This window comes from Pelmatolapia mariae, linkage group LG20 (assembly GCF_036321145.2).
Source record: "Pelmatolapia mariae isolate MD_Pm_ZW linkage group LG20, Pm_UMD_F_2, whole genome shotgun sequence".
Taxonomy (NCBI): Eukaryota; Metazoa; Chordata; class Actinopteri; order Cichliformes; family Cichlidae; genus Pelmatolapia; species Pelmatolapia mariae.
Genome location: NC_086244.1, coordinates 22,037,250 through 22,056,480, shown reverse-complemented (window position 1 = coordinate 22,056,480; position 19,231 = coordinate 22,037,250). Strand labels below are relative to the sequence as shown.

The window sequence follows — 19,231 nt, the reverse complement described above, 5'->3', positions numbered from 1 at the left end:
TTAACACACAGTTTCTCAAATGTTTACATGCATGGAAACGAATAACATCATTACCATCAATAAAAGGCTGTGCTGGACTGTATCATCACTGTGATCACCAGTGAAATATCATTTACAATGAAATTAATATAAAAAAAGAATAAAAAAAATACTATAACATAGATTTCCATCATTGCAATAATTTTCTTTACTCTCAAACAATAACATAGGCTCATTTATATATATTTCCTGCATCATGAGAGTTAAATGCACTGACAGTCCTTGGCTGCTGAGCATCACACAGTAGAGTCTTCTACACTATTTGTGTTGCTGTGTTTAAGTCTGACTGGTGAATCATAGTCCGGAGGAACTTCAAAAAATGGCTCGTCATCAAAACAGAAATCGTCAGACGGAGATGCAAAATATGGCAGCCTCAAGACAAAGCCTGTGAGTATGCCTCCCAGCGCTGACAGTCCTATGGTGGAGAATATAGCTGCAACCTGGAAGAGAGCCTGTTTTTGGGCAGTCCTCCCCAAACCTGCCTTTAAACCGGGAATCACCATCCGTAGCTCTTGTAGCTTGGGGTCCCCTTCCACTGGTGCTCTGTGGGCAAAGATCTCATAGAAACTAGGGCCGTAAACCTCCTCACTAGCTGTCAGTATGGCACATATCCCTGCAGTGCAGGATATAAGTCCGGTTAGTCCATGCAAGTTGTGAATGCCACACTGATCTTGGATCCTGAAGCGTCGCGCCAAGATGGGGCTCAAATACTTGTAGCCCAGCATGCATGCAACACACCCTATTACACCCAGAGCGTATGCAGCTGCAGGTGATATCATCATATCCACAGATGCCCCGACTGTCACACCTCCAGCCAGGGTCACATTCTGAATATCAGCCATGGTAAGCTTGCCATTTTTATTCAGCATAGCAGAGAGTGCAAAGGCTGTAAGTGTAGAGGCACTTAGTCCAATGAAAGTGTGGAGGATAGCCCTGTGCTGATCGTCTCCTTTCAGGACTAAAGCTGAGTTAAAGGAGGGCCAGAACACCCAGAGGAACAAGGTCCCCATTAGACACAGGATGTCAGAAAGGTAACTTGTGTTCTCCTTTGCATGGCCTTCATTTAGACTAGGCCTGTACAGCACAAACGTGACACCCAAGCCAAAATAGCAGGCAAAGAGATGGATGAGAATGGAGCCTCCTGCATCATTGATCTTCAGATACTTAAGCACAACCCATTCTGTGACGGCAAACACAAGAACCTCCAGCAGAGCCATGACCAGTATCTGCAAAGGACTGGTCTTCCCCAGCACTGCCCCATACGATATCAGCACCACAGCACAGGCAAACTCTGCATTTATGAGATTGATCACTCCGAGGTGGATCTTACCATCATGGCTGAACTGGAAGTAGCCCTGCACCAGAATGGCCCACTGGATGGCAAAAGTAGCTGTGAGGAAGTTGAAAACCATCCCCCCAAAACCATAGAATCGGAAAAATGCCAGCAGGCACCCGAAACCCACGAATATCATGAAGTGTATGTCTGTAAAGAAAGGGTAGTCCATGTACACTGCATTGTGCATAGGGTTGGTCTGATTAGTCTGAAATTTGGCATCAGCCTCTTCATCATACGTAACAAATGCTGCATACAAGGCAACAATAATCACCTCTGTGATGAACACAAAAACAGGCAACCGCACTCGAAGACTGGTCGATTGTTTCTTCATGCTGACAGCTCTTTAGAGCGAGTGACAGTCATTTCTTTTGCACCCTGGTTTAACTCTGTTTAGATAAGGAAGGTCAAAGGCACTGGTAAACCCACTGAAACACATCAATATTCTCCTCCCCGGGAAATGCCACTATGTGGACTTTGCTCATGTTATTAAGACATGCAAAGTCAGCATTCTCTTTTCTTCGGTGTGTTGAAAACCCTCTTTTTTTCCACAGCTTTCGTGTACCCTGTAACAGACAAAAAAAAAAAAAAAAAAATCTATTTGAAAGTCCCATTTGTGAAAAAAAGTGAGTCTCGGTGTTACGGGTGTAACATACAGAATGTTTAACTTCTAGTCACTCTCTGTAAATTAAATATTCTTTTAAGTAATTAAATGTTCACGCCCTCCAGGATTAAAGGATAATTCTGCTTGCATGATCCAGCTGATGGACAACAGCTGGTGCACGGCCAAAATGTTCCAGATGTGACTTATGTTCTGCAATTTTTTGTTCCAGGAGTCTGAGTGCATCCACATAAATTTATAGAAATACATTAAATCTTGCCTTTGATATGTGCCCTTCTCATTATTAATTAAAAAGACCGAAAATAAACATTTTCAAACAATGAAAACTAAACTGAAAATGAACTGAAACTGAACTGAATTAAAAACAAAAAGTCAAAATGCAATTAGATTAAAAACTATGTAGAAAATCCCAAATTATAAGAACTCTGGCCAAAAGGAGATGCACTAGAAAAGATGACAATATTTCAACTGTTTTATTAAAATGACTTTAATCTTGTGCCAACATTTGATTTTGTTTTTACATACAAAATGTTTTCTTTAAACCATGATATGATTGCGCACATGGTAGATAAAATGAAGTGCCTTAAACCTATAAATCTATAAAACCGGTACTGAGACACATGACAGTTGTTATCCCTACAACTAAAATCACAGACGTGTATTACAAATGTCCCATCATGTTGCTGTCTCACACTTCAACATGCTCTACACACAAACACAGGTGTCAAATACACACACAGCTACACACTCTCTCTATCTATGAAACTTCTAAAAATCTAACTCTAAATTTCTCCATACTATAGTCACCCACAGTGACCTGCAACCATAATATGCCTCAAAAATAACTTCAGTTTTTTTTGTTGTTTTTGCTAGTTATTATATAGTTTTGCACTCACACTTTTCAGTTTTGGAAACATTGAGGGCTGTACTACAGAGCCCTTGAAGCTGAAACCTTTCAAAAAAAAAAAAAAAATCTTGTGTACACTAGACTAGGATGCACACAGCCACCATATAATGGAGAGAAACTAATCAAGTTTAAGTTTCACCTCAAAATATCTTCAATGAATATACTGCTGCTTTTGCACAGAGAGAGGACAGAGAGAATCAAGTTAAGTTTCAAAGATTCCCCGAAATGTAATTATTAAATGCTTAGTTATTTAGGGAGTTAAACATTATAGGTGTCAGGAAAGTTGAGCATTAATCATCCCTTGAAATTTGGATAGTTAGATATTTACTCCAAAATATCTAATGTTCAGTCTTAGTCAGCAGGAACAGAGTGCAATTTTAACCTCAGACTGGCTACAATGTATTGCTGCTGTTACACACAGAGAGGATTGTCATCAGCAAGAATCACTGGCTGTGCAGCATGCAGTCCTCAGCAAGAATTTCCTATTATGGTATTCCTCAGGGAAACTAAACTGAATTAGATGAGTGGTCTTCATTATGTGCTGGCTCTGGGCATGTTAAGTTGTAACTGATCAGTTGCACTAAAGTAAAACTAGGACACCACCCACTTGGTTGCTTGATGCCCGGTGATTGCATTGAACTTTTACTTTCAGCGACTGATTGCAAATAGTTGCAGTGACCAAGTGGCTGCGTATAGGTTGAACTTGCAAAACCCTCAACTTCTGGGTGGTCACTGTCACTTTTGATTACACGATTGCACAGGCCTGTCTCCAAGCAATCACTTTCAAACTTTAATTGACTTTATTAGTGTCATACTGCATCAATATTAACCAAACAGAAAGTAATTACGAGGTTTTATGGATGTGCTACAGAATCAAAAACATATTTACAATAAATCAGAGGAGAACTAAAACAACTTTTTGAAACCCTTAGGCTAATTTTCTTTATGTCTTTGTGTATAAATTACTGTACAAAACCATTAAGTCAAGAGGAAGAACTCAACTAATATCAAATTCTCTGTGTACTGTATAGCCTACATACATATTTGGAGAAAAGAACTATCATTACTGAAAACACTGTTTCAATACTGACATTATAAACTATGCACATTCTGGGGCAGTGGCCCTATCTTACTAAAGTTTTACAAAATTGTTTGAGTTTAACAAGTCAAAAGCTCTACCAAAAACTTCATGTCTATGCCATTAAATAATTAAAATGACTAAAGCATACTCAAAGAGAAGTTAAATATATTTTATATACATGGTCACACACAAAAAGCCCATCTTCTGATAGTCAGGATATTTAATGCCTAAGTCATACTAAAAGTTTAACATGTACCTTCTCCAATTCCTCAATATATCTTCTATTTGTCACTCTAGATTTTCTGCCTTTTTAATATAGCAGCTATTTCCTTCACGTTTTCATTTGGCCTGCATAAGCACAATAGCAAATTTAATTGATAAACATACATTTAGCATTTTGGGAGCTGCTCTTATTTGTTGTCTCTTACTGAGATCTACAAGAAGATCAATGCTGTTCTCCTGTCTGTCAGGTAATTATTAAAGCCAACAGAGAGTTAGTCTGCTAGCTTGGTTGTCTGGTAAATACTAGCAAACAAACAGCCTTCTGTGAATGTAACAAAACCCAGCATACTAATGATGAACATTGTTTGGTATTTTAGAGACTTTTGTGCAACAGCAGCCTCTACAAAGTTGCTGCTCCCAGCATAAAATCTGGCAAATGACTACATACAAAATGGATTAAATACAATCAGCAGTCACTTCATTAGGTACACCTGGGAGGTACCAGGTTGGACACCTTAATTTTTTGTGGCATAAATGTAGCATGGCACCAGGAACGTTCCTCAAAGATTTTGAATGTTCTGCTCCAGCAAATCCCAAATGTGTTCTGAGATCTGGTAATGGTGAGGAGATTCTGAATGCAGTGAGCTCACTGTCATATTCAAGAAACCAGTTTAAGATGATCTAAACTTCCCGTTGGAAGCGGCCATTAGAGGATGGGTACCCTGTGGTCATAATGGGATGGACATGGTCAGCAACAATACTCAGGTAGGCTGTGGGGTTCAATGATATTAAGGGCCCAAAATGTATAACAGCACCACCAGCTGCCTGAACCATTAACACAAGGAAAGATGAAACCATTCCTTCTTGTTGTTTATGCCAAATTTTGACCCTACCACTTGAACGTTGAAGCAGAAATTGAGATTCAACAGAACATGCAATTTTTTTCCAGTATTATCCAACTTTTGTGACCCTGTATAAATTGTTGCCTCAGTGTCCTATTCTTAGCTGCCAGGAGTGGTCTGCTACTGCCTTCAAGGTTTGATGTGGTGCGCATTTAGAGATGCTCTTCAGCATATGTTGGTTGTAAAAAAAAGAGATTGTTTGATTTACTGTTGCCTCCACATCAGCTTGAAGCAGTTTGGCCATGCAACTCTCAGCCTGGCATCAACTAAGCTTTTGCTGGGTAGACGTAGAATCATGTCTATATGCCTGAATGCATTAAATTGCTGCCATGTGTACCAAATAAAGTGGATAATTATTGTATTAAGCGGGCTTTAGGTGGTCGGACAGATTATATTTTCTTACGGGCTACTATGTAGGCTTAGCATCAAGATAAGAAAAATCAATAAGCCTATTTTTCAAAATGTGAAACTATTCCTTTCTGTGCACTTGTCTTACATAAAATGCACAGTTTTAATATATTTTTGAATAAATACATTTATTTTACATTTTCTTTAAATCTTTTTTTTTAAATATAAGTCTTCTCTAAAATCTTTTCATTTTCTTTAAAAATCTTTTTTCCCTGAAACACACAATGAAAAAAAACCTGAAATAAAAATGTATGAAATGTTGATTTATTTAATAATCTATTTTAGTGCTTCTAATGTCACAAAACAAAGGATAACACAGAGATGATGACGTAATTTTAGGAGTCTGTCACAAATCAATTTGATCCCACTGTTTTTTTAAATACTTATAACCACACTAGGAACAAAAACAGAAAAAAAGAAAAACAAAAAAGACACACAACTTGTCATGTGAATAAATATATACATAACATCAATACTACATGACAGAAAATAAATAGAAGTGGTAAAGCAATGACATAAAGCCAAAGGGAAAGCACTGAAACTGCAAAGCTGATTTTAACATTTGGCAAACTTCTACTTTATCAGGAAAACTTTCAGTTGTCTCTTGTGTTTGTAATTAAATTCTCTAAAACTGTTGAACTGTTCTTGACCTGATGAGTCAAGAACAATGACCTGGGTGATAACAACTATGTACTCAAGTTAATCACTGGAGTACACGATTCTGTGTACTATGTACTCTATAGGTTACCTGGAACCTCATTCAGCTGAGTCTACATAGTATTTCACCTGAAAACTCTTGAGTACAACGTGTGGTGGCAGGTGACAGAATGGATGTGTCAGAAGGGAGGAGAGGGCAGAGTCCATGTATGTACTGTTGTGAGATCATGAAGGCAGTTCAAGAGTAGATGGTGATGACTTCGCGTCCACCTCCACGCACCAGGAGTACCCGATTGAGACCTTCAGTGAGCACCTCAAGAAACTCCATGTCTGGGAAACAATCGCAGTCAAGGAGTTTTTTTTTTTTTTTCTTTCCATATTCTTCTGGTCATTCGCTAGCTTTATATGACGCAAAGGTCCATTTTCATCTTAGTGAAGTGAAAGGACTACATATTTAAGGAAAGTGCAGCAGCTTACATCATGCTCAAACTACATGGGACCATTTTCACCAATGCTGTGCAAAAACAAAATTCTTCAAATTAACTTGATGTTTTACCCCACTTACCCTTTTACTACCCTTTTACTTCATGCTAACAGAAAAATGCTTTCTTTCCATTTTATAATTATGACAGTCTGTACAATCAGCTACCAGAAACTTTTCTGTAATTTTTACAGTAATGTATTTATTTTTACTAGTTTGAGTCCACAGATTCATGCTTTCATTCATTCTTTCTTTCATTTATTACAACATAATTTGTTTATCATGCAGATGCCTTGTCAAAGGGTCACATAGATGGGAGAAAGATGATGATTCGATGATGCGAGCAGCATGACTCCTATTTCAAGTGAGAAATAATTAAAATAAGCAGTATGTCCTCATTCCCAGGGTACCATATACTGAATTTTTGTTGCTAGAGTGTCAGAGATGCCTAAGTGTCCTTTGATACTGGGACCTCAACAGACACATAGTATAGACCCTTTATCAGTACCAATCAGCATCACTGACTGGACAGACTGAGCTCCTAAGCGTCAATTCTTATAGTGCAGGGCAAAATTTTTCCTTTAATCCAAACCACGATCTTTAAAAAATCTTGACAAGTAGTTTTAATACCAAAGATTAACCAAACATTGACTGAAAGCAAACCTAAAAAAAGAGCAAAACACTAAGACAAAAGCTGTGGTCTCCTGAGGGGTGCACTATGAAATGAGATTAATGGATTAGCGAGGTAATCCTACAGCTTTCAGTGTAACAAATATGGCTCTCTTTGTACCTAGATCACAGGAAACAGAGGGCTGAAATAGGCAGAAAAGACTTTATTCAGAATACTGGAAGGGGACCTAGTTTTCCTGGCACAAATTGCCATGCAGCAAATCCCTTACTTCCAGAGTCGTAGCTTACACGTTACTTCTTTTCCATAATGGACTTCAGACATCGTCGTTTTGCCCTTACCTAGGATCCTTGAAAGCTGGTATGTCCTGCTCTGAGCTTTGACCTTCCTGATCTATTGTCTGCACCTCCACCTTATCTCCTGACAGCACCAAATATCACTCTCCTTCTACAGTTCTAAGTAACAATGTTGCTGCCTCTTTCAACCGTCTGCTTAAAGAAAAGTCAACAACTGAGCCTGAAGCAGAAAGCCTGGCCCATTATAATTTCCTTTTACTATAAATCACTTTCTTTGAAACTGCAAGATGGCTATGCTGCAGAAATAATTTATCCTTAAGTAAAATGATGATGTGAACTGAACTAAGACATATGAAGAACAGTATGTGAGATGTAGGATACAGTTTTCTTCGCCCACACGGTTCTTTGGTGGTCCCGGCATGTTGAGCAGGACAAGTTTTGCCTCTTTGGACTTCTTCGTGATGACCTCATTGAGCCTCATTGCTGTATGCATACGCCTCACGTCCGTCTGGTTCCTGAGGCAGGAAACATTGGGTCACAGCAGGTTTCATTTTTAAATCGATCGCTTAGCTCAACTCACTCACTCATGTCTAAAAATGAAAATACTTACAAGTTCTCCCATTCCCTGCAGCATGTGTAGAAGGAAACAATATATGGTCACACAGAAGGCTACATTTATTGGTGGTTAAATCTTTTATATTGACTGAGTACCTTTAGAAGTGAAGAACTGTAGTAGCTTTTAATTTCCTGATATGCATATACACTGTGATTTTGAGCATGTAACACCTATAAACACCTGTTGCTACTTGTGATATCAAGGTGACTGGATGGGATATCACATCATTTATAAATACAGACAGATTGTCAGTCTGAGTCTGTGAGATGAGCAAATGAGGGCCACTCATCTACAATATGTCCCTTTGCAATAAGGGACTCGACACAACTAGATGCATTCTGGTTATACTCTTATATAAATGCAACGTTTCTGCTTGCATGTCACTGCAGATTATATCCAGTATTTGTGGATACATTTATGTATGCTTCCAACACGACATGCTTTCTGGACTCTGGATGTAAGTAATGTGAATTTCTGTGTATGTAGCCAACATCACAGTTCATTGTTGTATTACCATAAAACATATTGCATGTATTTCCTAATTTGAACCCTTTCAACTGCAAACTGATAGCAGGCTGACTCATTCTTATTGCCGTTTTATCAGTGAGGCCCTGAAGTTACGAGTGATTGCCACATCTGGTGCTCTTCTTCAAAGCAACTGTTTCAAAGGCAACAAGATAGCAATTTCATTGTACCCTCTCACAGTAAAATTACCCCTATTTTCCCTAGTGTGACTGAGCATTGCTGAAGGGATATGCCTTACAATATAAAGCACCTTAGGCTAACGGTGATGTTGTCAACTGACACTGTATAAATTAAATTTAACTGAACTACAAATACACAAAACATGACAGTAATTTGGTGTGCAATTATGAATCAGATGAAATGAAAGAAATGCTCTCACACCATGCATAACGATCATGTGACAGAAGATGAAAAAACTGCAGAACTAATTCTTTTTCATGTCACTGTTAAGTTCAAAGTTTTGTTTGCCACAGTCTTGCTTTAAATCCTGTAACATGGGTCGATACACACAAATATTTACAAATGACTGTGTGGGTCATTTGGATTGGCTACAACATTACAGTCACTGGTAAAGTGAATCATACTGGCGTTAACGCTTCCAAACTTGATCCTATTAAACATCCAGAGGATGTGCCAGAACAAGCCTGTTGCACAGAAACCCCACACCACAACCAACAAGACCCAACATCCTGCAGCCAGACATCCCAGAGGCCACACGTCCATGCCCTGATGGATCAGAGCTGTTAAAACTCTGGCTGATCTTACTATCCTGGGCGCGATGCCTGTTTCCTGTGCAGGATTGCTGAGCTAAATTAAGCTGACAGATCACTCACGGCTTCATGTTGAAGAAGTCTTTGCCCGCTTCTGAGGTCGCTGTAAGGAGGCTCTTCTCCTTTTCCGCACCCTTGTTGTCGGGCCAGGCGACAGCACCACCTGCAGGCGCAGCAGGGGACGTGGGGCTTGTGGGGCTGGTTGGTGTGGAGACATTCTTACTGTGGCTCAGCTGCACCTGTTTTGGGTTGGAGACGACCCCAGGCTGACAGACAAACACCATCACATGACAGGGTGATACAGAGAAAAGAGATGCTTGTAAGGAATAATTGAGCAGCAACTAGAAAATCTAAAACCTGGCATAAAATGCAACAGGTGTTTGAAGGAAGTGAGGACAGAAGTACTGTACATTACACATTGGAGCAGCTTTACCTCCTCTTCTAGTTTTTCTGCTGCACCAGCTCCCTCCTCAGCGCTTCGCTGTGACCGCAAGGCAGATGGATTTTTACGCCGTATGGACCCACGGGATGAATCTGTAATGCTCTGGATCTGTGAGAAAAAACAAACAAAAAAACATCATCTGATTCCTTTATTCCCACTGGAGTTCATTTTTTTCTACCCGCAAATCAGTGTAAACATGTACAGACACAGATACTTCATCATGAAGCAGTTCCTTTCCTCAGAGCGGCTATTTAATGCCCATAGTGATAATGAAACTGTGCTTTGGCTGTCAACGTAACTAAAATTAAATTTGTTTTTCCGGTTACAGATAGTATGAAGGTTCCTGGTTTACCTCTCTCTCCATTTCATTCTTGGTCAGATGCATTTGTTTGAGGATCTGTGATCGCTGCTCCATTATCAGTGTCTTCTCATAGGTATAGGCTGAGATGTCACCGTCATGCTGTAAAGGAAAAACACATGTCACATGAAATCCATGTATTACTTTGGAATAACGGTTTGGCCTACGTAAAAAAAAAGGGATCCTTCAAGAAACAAACTGTTCTTTTAGGCCGCTCCTGGCAGGATTTGTTTGTGAGCTCAGAATATGTGCCAGACAAATCTCTCACCATCTCAACCACTTCCACTACGGCGTCAATGCGCAGGTGATAGAGGAAGGTGATGAGGTCTTTCTTCATCTGGATGCTGTTGTCATCCATCTGAGCTACAGTGAAAATACGCATCTTGCACTTCCTCCACACCTATAGCAAGAAAAAAATAAGATAACGACGTAACCAATGTGCCTTGAAGACAGTGGGTTTTTTTCCAACACACTACACTGTATCACACTTAACTTGTGCTCATTTAAGTGAAAAGAATCCACAGTTTCTTGTTCCTCACCTTATGCTGGCGCAAGAGGAAAGGCAGAAGCATTAGCATGCCTCCATCGTGGACAACCCACCACACGTCAATGTGGCCTTCAGTGAAACGCTCTCCATTGGATGGATAGCTGGAAATATTCTTAGGAACCAACAAGGCTATACTGGCTATAGTTGTCTCTCTAACCACCTCTACAGAGGAACAGGAGAAAAGTAACACGATGGGGGGCAGAGCAAAGGATTACCTATCTTTTTTACCAAACTTTTTCAATGCCCCTGACTTGGTATTTAATATTTGGTATAATAGTTAATGCTGATGTTTATTAACAACTAAGAGAGCTTCTATTTCACTTGATAACTTACCAATGAAATTCCTAAATTCCTGGTGGCACTCAGGCTGTTTCCAGTTACGGGGCCAGCTGACCATCACCGTGTTGTGCTTCAGACCTCCAAGTCCTCCAACCTGAATCAAGTGGGATGTTCCATCTCTGAGGTTGGAGGAGATGACAACCTGAGTGAAGCCCTTTACTTTCTCTGTCTCCATCAACTTACGCAACGACTGCAGGGACACAGATAGAGGGCAGGCGCAGCTGTTAGAGAAAGTGGCGATTCTTCTGTGCATGCGTCAGAAGTTTAAGTGTGTGTTAAAGAGTAACAGACCTGATCTGCCTTATGAGCTTCAGTGTAATTGTCAAGGAAGGTTCCTTGAACACAGGTGCCAACAATAGTCAGACCCTTCCCAGCTTTTAGCTGATTGGTCAGAGATAGAAGACGAGGCTGCTCGATGTTTTGCTCAGCGTCCATACTCACTAGGACCAGGATCTGAGGCCTAATAACAAACAAAATCAGTCAGTGATAATCACAGGCAAAAGCCAACCAGCTCTTTTAAAGATAGACTGAGCTGACCTCCAGTTCTTTGTGTGTGGTGGTCCCTCCTCCAGCCTCATCAGAGCAAAGCGAGCAGCGCTGAGCGAGATCCCACGTATCCCATCACCCCACTCCTTCTCAGCTCTATCTCAAAGCACATTAAATTATTAGCTCTGGTCATATCTACAGCATCCTGATTCATAAAAAATAGACTACTCTGTGACTTTTATCAAAGAATCCTTTCTCAAATGATCATTGATCAAATTATTATTACTTACCCACAGAACTCAATGTATTTGTAGATGCAGGTGGCGATGCCCATAGCCACAATTGCATAATACCAGGAACACATGAACATGAGCGACAAGCACAGGCTCATACCCAGGAAAGACAGAGCCCTGCAGGGGACAGGACGTCATATGTTTAGTACCCAGATTTCTGCCAGCTTCACACAACTGGCTGATTAATGGAAACATTGTAAAGAAGAAATTTTTAAGCTCATCATGGAAGATAAACACACAAACTTCAGGTCTTTTTATGGAGATTCTCACAGGGGTGTGCTCTTTACATCAAATCCAGAATCTGTCTTTAAGCGGAGCTTAAATCCTGGCATCATATGTGATGAATATCTATGACATCTTTGGGATAGTTAAAGGATTTTATGCATGTTTGAATCACTTGTTTGTTTCACATGTACTGCAAGTATAAACACATTATGTGATACACATCTCTGCCAGTATTTTCAGTGTTAAAATGATCAACAGGCAATATCAATATGCAAAGAAAAGCAGCAATGTGTCAGCAACAGCACCGAGGAAAAAGACTGCAAACTTAAATATGACTGCAAATGATCGAGTATTTAAAATACATTTTAAAAAAGGATGTGCAAAGTTTTAAATAATAATAATATTTTAATATAATAATATAATATTTGATTTGCTACACACAAAGAACACCAACATGCATTTTGGTGTGGAAACTCAAAGTACATATCAAAGTAAATGTACATTTCAGATTATAAAACAAATGCAAGAGTTTTTAGAAAGCTTTCATACTCTGACCCACAAACTCACCAGTGGTAGAACTTAAATCTCGGTCTCCAGTTTGGGGTCCTCAGCAACGTCTGCAGGGCGCAGGCGAGATTGACGAACATGTAGCACATCAAGAAGAACCTAAAGAAACAGATGAAGGGAAAGAGAGAAAACAGAAGAGTAAGAACAAAAACCACAAAAAAGGATCTTAGCTTTAGTTGTTGTGTTTATCGGTGAGTAATACATGGAGAGGATTGGTGCGACTGAATCCAGAGAGGCAATGATGATGCCAATCTCACAGATGCTAGCTGTGAGTAGAAGTGCCCACGTGGGCTCCCCGTTGGCTTTACCGTGCCCAAAGATCTGCAACAACACAAGTGACATACAAATAATAACGTCATATTTACCACTTAACAATACTTGTGTCTTCAGTTTTAGTGTGAGTTTAGTTTCTTTTAGTTTAAGTCTTAGTTTTAGTTGTTATAAATTATTGTTGTATGGAGAATATATTTCAGTCTCAATAAATACGTCTAGTTGTTAGTTTTCACAAGTTCACAAAACAGTGTCAGTTAGTTTTAATTTTTTATTTTAGTTAACTAAAATGTTTTTCACATCTAGTTGCAGTTTTTTGTTTAGTTTTAGTCAGCTATAACAGCCTAGAGCGGGGACAAGAATATCTTCAAGTCCCCACAACATTTCTGGCTCAGTTGGAAGCTCTGAGAGGTCTGTATTTAAGACGGAGATAGATTTGTGTACTCACTCTAAGGAAGGGGATGATGCCATCCCTTGAGATGGCCTGGAGGAGACGGGGAGCTCCTGTCAGACTCTGAAGTCCCGCTCCGCAGGTGGAGAAGAAGGAGCCAAATACAATAACCCACGGGGACGGCCATGCTAGCGTACCTATTACAAGGTTGCCACTGACCCCTTCGCCAAACCTGCAGGAACATGAAGACAGAGCTCCTGTGTTAACACAGTGAATGCAAATTTCCTACCTTCTTCCTTTCTGACTTTTTATTGGGCCTGTCAAACTTTTTGCTGTCACGGATCACCGTTTACAATAATGTTAAGGCTTATCTTTTAAAAAAATAACTCTAACTGCAAACATTTTCTGAGTATAACGGTCCTACATTAAATTTAATAGAAGTAGACTTACTTGTCTCTTAGGACGACTCCTTCTATACAAGCACCAAACAGCACCACACAGGACATGTCTGGGTAAAAAATGCTGATAAGGACCACACGATTGAAAATATTTTAAGAAAAGGTAACGATAACTTGGGAAAAGTTATATTAATGTTTATTTTTAACCGGCCTTGGTTCACTGAAGGATACACACAGTTGACGTGGTGCTGATGGCTGCGATGGTGCCAATAGGGATTGACTTCTGAGCGTCACGCAGATCTCCGGAGCGGTTGGAGCCAGCCATAATACCTTTGAGCAGAAGGTTAAATAATCGGAAGAGTTGTGACTTGATAATATTACAATGATCAGGTTCTCAGAGGATATAAACGATATATGTACATAAAACAGAGCGTGAGAAGGGTAATTCCTAACTTCCCCCTTTATGGAATACTAAGCACTTTACTGACTTCAGTCATGTTAAAGGTGCTGTTTTCTTTGGCCACTGGAGGGCAGCAAAAACAAACTGTGAACTCAAGACTGACAGGTCACCAAAAAAACAGCAACAAAGTGGCACGGAGAACTTGTAAGCAAATATTTTCCCATTTATACATCCGACAAGCATAAAAATAAACATTAACATTTATTTGCAACCATCATCTCTCACACCTGAAAACAAAGTAAACTGTCTCCACCAACCCCTGAGGAAATCTTCTGGCTCCCTAATGCCAAATTGGACCATGTTTACCACAAAACTTTGTGTGCTGCCCATAGGAAAAGTTAAGAGTAGAAACTGCTGTCTGCTAAGCAGGAAAGTGATTAAAGTGGTTAGACAAAGCCAAAACAATTTTTAACATTTCCGAGCAGGCATTAAGAGCACTGCAGGGTCTGGTGCATATTACATGCAGTTATTTGACCCAAGTTAGAGGAGTTTTCCAGACACCTTTGATAAAAAACACACAAACAAACAAAACAACAAACAAAAACACAAAACATAATGGACCTCTTTAGCGTGCCTGCCTGGGACTAACCTGTGACAGATGGGAAATAAATTCCCACCAGCAGAGTGAAGAAGCTGGTGATATCTGCTAGAACGTAGCGGTTTGAGCTCGTTGTGGGACTGTCTGGATCCACGTCAGATACAAGTCCACGCTTTTCCAGAAACATCCCTTTCTCCAGATAGTTACCAAACAGGTTCTCTGAGAGAAAGAGAGACCAAGTTTAGGAATTTAATCTTTAATACATACTGAACTGTAGTTGGCCAAGAACCCAACAGAAGGTGGTTTACACTGAAAAATTTACCTGCCAGGATGCCACTAGTGACCCCTGGAATACCTTGTATCTCTGTAACATTGTTATTGTTGAAGTATTCGTCACAAGTGGCATTGAGGTACTCCGAATCACAAAAGCTCCTCCACAGTTTGGTGGTGACAGTCTCGTTGTCTATCTCAATGACCTTTGCACAGACATCATATCCTTTAGAAAGAAGAGTTCGATTTCCCAGCAGACAGACGCTGCAAAGACAGCCAGCACAGGGCATACCTGTCACGTAGGAAAATTCGACATCGTTATGGATTTGTACCAGTGAATAAAGAGTCACTTACGGAAACACAGGGGGGTCAATGGCAGTCTTGATGACTCCAGCATAGACAGACAGAATAGAAAGTATGACACAGGCCAGGAAGACCAGTGCCAGCTTATTGACATATTTGACCCCCACAAACACCACCAGTGCCATGAAGCTCAGCACAATAGTGCCGTACACTCGCATGTTGTTGAGCAATGCTGCCTCTGCCTCGGGGCCCTCCAGGCCCTCAATCTTAAAGATGGCTGCCTGGGGAACAATATAAATCTGAAAGAGACAAATTAGTGGAGGAAGAGAGGGTTAGAGAGGGTGAGAAGAATAAGATAAAGTTTGCAGAAGTATTGTAGAGAATCTACATATAAATATGTTTATGCAACTTATTTTTTTGTTAATAAAAAACAACGTCATGTGATATATCAAAAATACATTTTATTATTTATCCTTCTAGTTCTAAAAAAGCAAAACATTATCATTATAATGTTATAAATACTTTATTAGGTACACCTGGTGACTGTGTATTAACACATATATGTTATCAGCCAATCACATGACAGTAACTCAGTGCATTGAGACATGTAGATATGGCCAAGATGGCCTGCTGAAGTTCAAACTAAGCATCAGAATGGGGAAAAATGGTGATTTATGTGACTTTTGAACTGCTTCACAACAGGTGTCTCCTCTCCTCCTGTCGGCTAAGAACAGGAAACTGAAAACGTGGACAATACTGGAAAACATTGCTTGGTCTGATGAGTCTTGATTTATTCTGCAACATTGAGATTTTAGGGTCAGAACTCGGCAACATGAAAGCAACATGCAAACATCAATCCAACCTGCCCTGTATTAAAGTTCAGGCTGCTGCTGCTTGTGGTGCTGTAATAGTGCAAGTATTTTTTGACACACTTTAGTAAATGAATGGACCATGTCACATCATAAATGATGACAGTGTTTCCATTTTCTGATTGCTGTGTCCAGCAGGATCTCAGAAGACTTAAATCTCAAACTGTTTGGACTCTTTGCGATGTGGTGGAACAGATTTGGATCCTGGATGTGCAGCTAAGAAATCAGCAGCAACTGTGTGATGCTGTGATATCAATATGGACCAAAATCTCAAAGAAATGTTCACAGCATCTTGTTAAATCTTCGTCATGAGGCTAGTCGGTGTTCATAGGTTTATGTTTTTTTCCCTGAGAAATCACATCATCTGTCAGTTTGGCAAAAAATCAGTCAGCTGCTATGCAGAAAAAGGAAAATGTCACCAAATCTCTTCAATTGCATTATTTTTTCAGTAATGCAATTTACCTCACCAAAGCACATTTGTATAATTTTCATAATAATGGAAATAAAGAAAAGAAAAACACACTAAAGCAATAAGAATAAAATAAATTAACACATTAAAAAAAGTTCACTGGGTTAAAAATGACTGTACTGTGTGAATGTGAGTTATTTAGTTTAAAGCGGGAGAGTAACCTTGCTTTTTTCCCTCCTGTCCCCTTCTTGCCTGATACCCTTTCATTATCATTTATTGGTCATGTTGTGCGCTAATGATTCCTGTTTTACAGCCAACGTTTGAAGACAATTTAGCCGGAAGATCACAGGTGTAAACAACCAAATTAACAACATGTGGGGTACAGATAGAGTTCAGTGGGTTGAGCAGGCGGCTCATATGCTGAAAGGCTTCTGCAGGGGCCCAGATTTGATTTCCCACTGAACAATTTCCTGGATGTCATTTCCTCTGTTCTCTGTCCCGCTTTTCCTGTCTGCTCTCATGTCCTGTCATAAAAATAATAAGGGCCAAAATACATCTATAAAAAATAATAATAATGGATCTCTTTCACTTAACTAACACATTAGCTACAAGACCAAACCAGTAACAGGACCCCAAAACTAACATAACTGGAATTCAGCCTTTATTAGCTCCAGCTGCGCTTTTCCTGTTATTATATTGCAGGTATATGAGAAAAACATGAAAAGCAATATAAACCTGTCATTTAAAAATTCAATCGACTTACCAGCAGAATTTCAATACAGCCGAGAATGTACATAGCACCCGCAAAAGTGGTGCCCAAGTAGAAGCAGATCCCGACAGCACCGCCAAACTCGGGCCCCAGAGAGCGAGAGATCATGTAATACGAGCCTCCAGCTGTGAGTGGCAAACACACACAAGGCTCAGCACACCGCTCTGTTGCACACAAACATACTAATGCATGCCCTCAGATATCCACTCACCTGGTACGACTCCATTTGTCGCAATGGCACTCATGGAGATGGCTGTGAGCATGGTCTGAAAACAGCAGCAGACAACAGGGGAGGATTACAGGACTCTGAAAGGCAGCAGGTGGGCAAGTCAAATTAAGGAAGGCTGACAGGGAGGCGCTGATGAAATGAGGGGAGGGTAGAGAGACCCCCCCCCAAAAAAAAAAAATAATATAAAACATCCAGCAGCACAAAAGTCTGACTCATCTGGTCATGTTGAACCATTCCTCACAGGAATGACTGGTTAGGCACATGCTGTCACTTCAGGTACAGTCTGTTACAGCAGAGCACGGTAGTTAGATACACTTTTCACGGTACTTGTCTGTAGTTTAACTCTTTAATATTTGAGTTTAACAGCATACTGCTACAGCAACTAGTAGTCCAAGGTTATACTTATAAAGCCCAGACATGATCTATTAGTGATGTCAGTGTGGGTGAAATCAAATAAAATCCAGACATCTGCTTTTAACGCCCCTGAAACTTCCAACAAAGTGCTGGCAAAAATCAGACAAGCCATCTATTTAGGTTTGTTAAATCTTATTTTTAGACACAAACTAATTATATTAAGATTCCAATGGTCAGTGTCTTTCCTTACTTAAAAAACTTGTTTCCCTTTTCCTTTCTCTAATATTTTGAAAAACATTTCATGTAATACATTTTAAGCCCCCTTTGTTGATTAAGCCCACATACAGGGAGAAATATGGTGCTGAAAGCCTGTTAGTGGGTTTACTGGCAGAATGCCGTTTATCAGGATTTACTATGTCACCTTCAGCAGCTGCACAATGGAAATTACATTCACACAGCCTGTTTTACACTGATCAGAAACAATATTAAAGCCACCTGCCTAATATTTTGCTAGCTCCCCCCTGGACATAGACATGGTATCTGCTTGGTCTGCACAAGCAGCAGAATCTCCGCCTGAAAGACCAGAATCTGCAGTTCCAGTATTGGCCACTTGAGGCTGGGTCCCAGTCAGTTCTCACAGACTTACATATTAAAAAATGTTTAAAACTTGGTACAAAAGTGTTTTGGGCCTCCAAGCATTGTTTCCCTCTTTATAATGACTGATTTTTTTTTTTTTATATCTGACTAGAGTGATTTTTCAGCTGTAGCCATCAACATTTGTGGTGTTAGTGCCTTCTGGAGCCTTTTGAGTGAAACTATTTTACGGCTAATATTGCTTTCTCTGTGGTACAGACACTGCACTAAAGTTTTGGTGAGTTGAATTCTGCTATGTTTAGTTTGTTACTGTTGCTAATTAGCTTGGCTCCAAACAAGCAGTATGATAACAACCGGCGGTGGCTGCATTCATCTTTTCTATACAATCTACAGGTCTCCCACAATGTTTAGGTAGGTTGCATGTGACAAATATCCACATGAATAGTTCCCAACAGTTGGATGCACAGTAAGGAGGTATTCGGTATTTTCCTGTCATTGATGTTAGAGTTGTGATATCTCGGTGATCAGTTATAAATGCTTGCAAAACCACTTTTTTTCCAGATTGATAGGCTGAGTGCCTTTAGTTGACTGATTAATCTTGAATGCTGAACAGCCAGCAATCAGATCGGCGAG

The 19,231-nt window shown here is 39.9% G+C and overlaps 2 protein-coding genes across 2 annotated transcripts in view; both read right to left on the bottom strand.

Moving 5' to 3' along the window:
• Nucleotides 1-275: 275 nt before the first annotated feature.
• On the bottom strand, nt 276-1,706 carry LOC134619244 (ammonium transporter Rh type B-like). The gene has a single exon (XM_063465013.1). The coding sequence runs from the start codon at nt 1,704-1,706 to the stop codon at nt 276-278; it is 1,431 nt and encodes a 476-aa protein (XP_063321083.1).
• Nucleotides 1,707-2,480: 774 nt separating this feature from the next.
• Nucleotides 2,481-19,231, bottom strand: part of slc12a5b (solute carrier family 12 member 5b) — a 43,607-nt gene continuing 26,856 nt past the window's right edge. Inside the window, exons 5-26 of the mRNA XM_063465445.1 lie at nt 17,633-17,687; nt 17,416-17,546; nt 15,426-15,673; nt 15,124-15,335; nt 14,853-15,020; nt 14,035-14,133; nt 13,856-13,913; nt 13,463-13,637; nt 12,947-13,065; nt 12,745-12,843; nt 11,950-12,069; nt 11,711-11,815; nt 11,465-11,633; nt 11,168-11,363; nt 10,827-10,996; nt 10,556-10,687; nt 10,282-10,389; nt 9,921-10,037; nt 9,551-9,753; nt 8,187-8,201; nt 7,958-8,091; nt 2,481-6,501 (exon numbers count right to left, since the gene is read on the bottom strand). Of these exons, the coding sequence (XP_063321515.1) occupies nt 6,410-6,501; nt 7,958-8,091; nt 8,187-8,201; nt 9,551-9,753; nt 9,921-10,037; nt 10,282-10,389; nt 10,556-10,687; nt 10,827-10,996; nt 11,168-11,363; nt 11,465-11,633; nt 11,711-11,815; nt 11,950-12,069; nt 12,745-12,843; nt 12,947-13,065; nt 13,463-13,637; nt 13,856-13,913; nt 14,035-14,133; nt 14,853-15,020; nt 15,124-15,335; nt 15,426-15,673; nt 17,416-17,546; nt 17,633-17,687 (2,925 nt within the window). The 3' untranslated portion in view covers nt 2,481-6,409. The remainder of the gene's footprint in view (nt 6,502-7,957; nt 8,092-8,186; nt 8,202-9,550; nt 9,754-9,920; nt 10,038-10,281; nt 10,390-10,555; nt 10,688-10,826; nt 10,997-11,167; nt 11,364-11,464; nt 11,634-11,710; nt 11,816-11,949; nt 12,070-12,744; nt 12,844-12,946; nt 13,066-13,462; nt 13,638-13,855; nt 13,914-14,034; nt 14,134-14,852; nt 15,021-15,123; nt 15,336-15,425; nt 15,674-17,415; nt 17,547-17,632; nt 17,688-19,231) is intronic.